The sequence below is a fragment of the Pteropus vampyrus genome, unplaced genomic scaffold (assembly GCF_000151845.1).
Source record: "Pteropus vampyrus isolate Shadow unplaced genomic scaffold, Pvam_2.0 Scaffold18, whole genome shotgun sequence".
In the NCBI taxonomy this organism is placed as follows: domain Eukaryota; kingdom Metazoa; phylum Chordata; class Mammalia; order Chiroptera; family Pteropodidae; genus Pteropus; species Pteropus vampyrus.
The window spans coordinates 746989-750609 of NW_011888799.1; the positions used below are offsets into that span (position 1 = coordinate 746989).

The 3621-nt window shown below is 52.4% G+C and overlaps 1 protein-coding gene across 1 annotated transcript in view; it reads left to right on the forward strand.

The window, feature by feature from the left end:
* The window catches only part of FGD2 (FYVE, RhoGEF and PH domain containing 2), a 20560-nt gene that overhangs the window by 8027 nt on the left and 8912 nt on the right, over positions 1–3621 (forward strand). The window contains exons 5-8 of the mRNA XM_011354820.2: positions 6–124; positions 674–732; positions 979–1125; positions 1763–1855. Of these exons, the coding sequence (XP_011353122.1) occupies positions 6–124; positions 674–732; positions 979–1125; positions 1763–1855 (418 nt within the window). The remainder of the gene's footprint in view (positions 1–5; positions 125–673; positions 733–978; positions 1126–1762; positions 1856–3621) is intronic.

The following is a 3621-nucleotide window of genomic DNA, read 5'->3' on the forward strand; positions in this document are numbered from 1 at the left end:
GGAAGCCTGACCCTGCAGCACCACATGCTGGAACCTGTGCAGAGAATCCCACGCTACGAGCTGCTGCTCAAGGAGTACTTGCAGAAGCTGCCAGCCGAGGCCATAGACCGAGCCGATGCCCAGAGTGAGGACACCCCCGGGGGACCCAGGGGTCCAGGGATGCCCGAACTGCTCCCATGTATTTAATGAGCACCTGCTAAAATGGTTATGATGACCGTCAGCCATCAACATTGGTCGTTGGTACTTCCTAGACATTATACTATTAGTCATTTTTTACAGGCAAGGACACTAGGTCCCAGAGAGGTTAAGTGACTTGCTTAAGGTCACACAGCCCTAGAAAAAAGCAGTGCTGGGATTTGAAGCCCTGCCTTTTGGAAGCCAAAGCCCATGCTCTTTCCACTGTACCCTCTGGGTCTGGCTTGGTTTAGGGAACTGCGAGACACGGAAGCCAAACACATAAGCCCTGTCTTTGAGTGGCTGCCAGTCTCTCCACCTGGGTGGGAAACGGCCCCCAATCATCCGGGCACCCCATATGCTGGGCTGCGCAGACAGGGCTGCTCCGGAGGCGTTCACAGCAGGCCCTGAGGCTACCTCGTTAAGCCTCGAGGACCTTCTACCTCAGCCACCAGCCCCAGAATTTCAGGGGACAACTCCGGCTCTTTTACCCTGTCAGAAGCCCTCGACATGATCTTCTCGGCGGCGCAGCACTCCAACGCAGCCATCACTGAGATGGTGAGCAGCCCAGCCCTCAGGGTGGAAGCAGCGGGCATCTTCTGGGGCCCTGTCACCATCAACCTGCCCTCTCAGCCTCCCTCAGCCCACCCAGGTCTCTGTATCTGCTCATCCCCTGATCCTGCCCATGGCGCCGGTCAGCTATGGCCCTCCCTCTCATACCCTGTCCCGGTCCATACAAGGCCAGCCTTCCAGAAGGGGGTCGGCCCTGCCCAGCCTTTGCTGAGGATGCACCTCCGTCCCCAGGAGCGGCTGCAGGAACTGTGGGAGGTGTACCAGCGCCTGGGCCTCGAAGACGACATAGTGGACCCCTCCAACACCTTGCTGCGTGAGGGCCCGGTCCTCAAGATCTCCTTCCGCCGCAGTGACCCCATGGAACGCTACCTTTTCTTGGTAAGGAGATGCCGGGTCCATTCCTACTGGGGAGGGAAGTCATGGGCCACACTGCCTAGGTCCTTCCTGCCCAGTGTCTGCCTGGCACTGCAGGAGGAACAGGGAATAACTTGCTTCTTTGTCCTTCTCTGCTTTGTCACCTGGGTGACTTTGGACAATCTTGGCCTCAGAGATTTCTAACTAATAGGTTTCCCAGACATGCCCTAGGAAGCAACAGAGTCAGCATTTGAATTAGGTCTGGCTTCAAAGTCTGTGGTATTTATCAGTGTTCTAGGAGTGCACAGCCGGAGGGAGTTAGGTTAGCTACTAGAAAGAACTGCCTCAGTTTGCACTGAAGAAGCCAGGGATCTCCTGGAGATCTGGAAACTGGTCCTGACTGGAGGTCTCGGGGAGGGTGCTACAGCTCTAGTAAGCCCCTGCCGCCCTGAGCCCCCATGAGAAAGGCCTCATAGGTGTCTGAGCTCTGCTGTGGCCCCTGGGTGCCCACAAGTAGGGCAACCCAGTAGTGGGAGCTGGCCCAGAATGTGGGGAGAGGGGCGGGAGATCAGTGGTGCTGGGCCTACCTTCAGGGAAGCCCCACCTGAGCATCCTTCCTGCCTCGGCCACTGCACACACACTCATGTTGTGTCTCCTGCAGTTCAACAACATGCTGCTCTACTGTGTGCCCAGGGTCATCCAGGTGGGTGCCCACTTCCAGGTGAGGACCCGCATCGACGTGGCTGGGATGAAGGTGAGAGGCACCCCAATCACTATTGGGATTCACCCTGAGGGTGGGCCTTAAGTATGGGGAGTAACGGGAGGGGCCAACCTGGGTTCTCAATCCAGGAATCCAAACCGCAGCAGGTCCTGGGCCAACATGGAGGTGGAAGAGTTTGGGATTAGAGCTCTCCTGGGTTCCCAGCCTTCCTGTCCATGGTCCTCCCCAGCTCCCACAGGCCTGGCCTTCCCTCTGGGTGGCATTCGTTATAGCTAAGCTCATTCTGCTTTCCCCACTACCTACACCAGTGCTTCCAAAACTTTAGTATGTGCATGAATTCCCTGAGGGTCTTCTTAAAATGCGGGTTCTGATTCAGTAGGTCGAATGGGACCAGAGATTCTACATTTCTCACCAGCTCCCAGTGATTCTGGCACTGCAGGTCCACAGGCCACACTTTGAGTAGGAAAGGTCTACCCTGTCATCTAAGCTCCTAGCTGTGTGTGTCTTCATTTAGAGATGGCCAAATAGGAGTGGGGACAGCAGTCCATAATAGTGCCCATTGACTGGGCAGTCACCGTGAATCAGGTCGTGCATCATCCCATCAGATCCTCATAACAGCCCTGTGATGTAGGGGCTCTTATTATGCCCTGTAGTTTGGGGTTTTAAATCTTTTAAAAATCATATTTCCATTACTTTAAAAATATAGATTATATACATTCCAAAATCAAACAATACGAAAATATATGCAATCGCCTATCCCCTAGCTCCCCTTTCTGGAGGCAGCTTTGGCTTATTGTGAGGCCTTCCAGAGGTAGTCTTTGCATACTCAAACTGATTCTATATTTATTATCGCTTCCTTACTTTTGCTTCACATAAACGAATGGTGTATGTGAAAACCGCTTTTCACATACACTATTCTGCACTTTGCTTTTATAACTACCTACTAATTCTGGAGATTGCTGCGTGTCAGCACTTGAGGACCTTCATTTTCCTTTCGAAGAGCTACATGGTGGCCCAGCATGCGGACATATTGTGATTCACTCAGCCAGCCCTCTACTGAGGGACGTTTAGATTGTTTTCAGGTGTCAGTCTCTGCAGATGAGACTGCATTGAGTTACTGTGTGCAGTTTGCCTGCGTGTGAGCGTATATACGTGGTTAATTCCACTTTTAAAAATAAGGAGATAAACTTTGGTACATCCAGACGATGGAGTATTAGTCAGTGATTAAAAAAATGAGCTATTAATCCATAAAAAGACATGGAGGAAACTTACATGCATATTACTAAGTGATATGCATGGTGGCCTTTGACCACCATGTTTCCCATTGGCCTATGACCCCCTGGCCTCCTCCTGCTTGGGTGTCAAGGAGGCCTTGTTCTCAGCAGCTGATGCTCCCTGAGATCTGACTTGGTCCTAATGTTGTGCCATCCTGTAGAGGGCCAGTCTGGAATGTGAGCACACACACTTAGGGTCTCCACGTACCATTGTGCGGATTGTGCACTGCACGAGCACACCTCATCCACAGCAGCAGGCACAGATGGTATAGTTACAATTCTCATCGTCCAGCAGATGGCAGTCAAGCGTCTTGTTCCAACAATATCTGACAGTTCCGCCAGTTTGCCAACAGATGTCAGTAAGGTGTTTTGAGGAGGTGATGTCTTCTAATTAGCACAAAGGCACTGTATGGGCTAGCAGTGGCCTGAAACCGCCCAGACTTGGGGGTGATTGAGACTGGGCATTCAGGAAACTGTTCTCTAGAAACCTTCGTCCTGTCCCTCTGCAGAGGTAGGTGACCATGG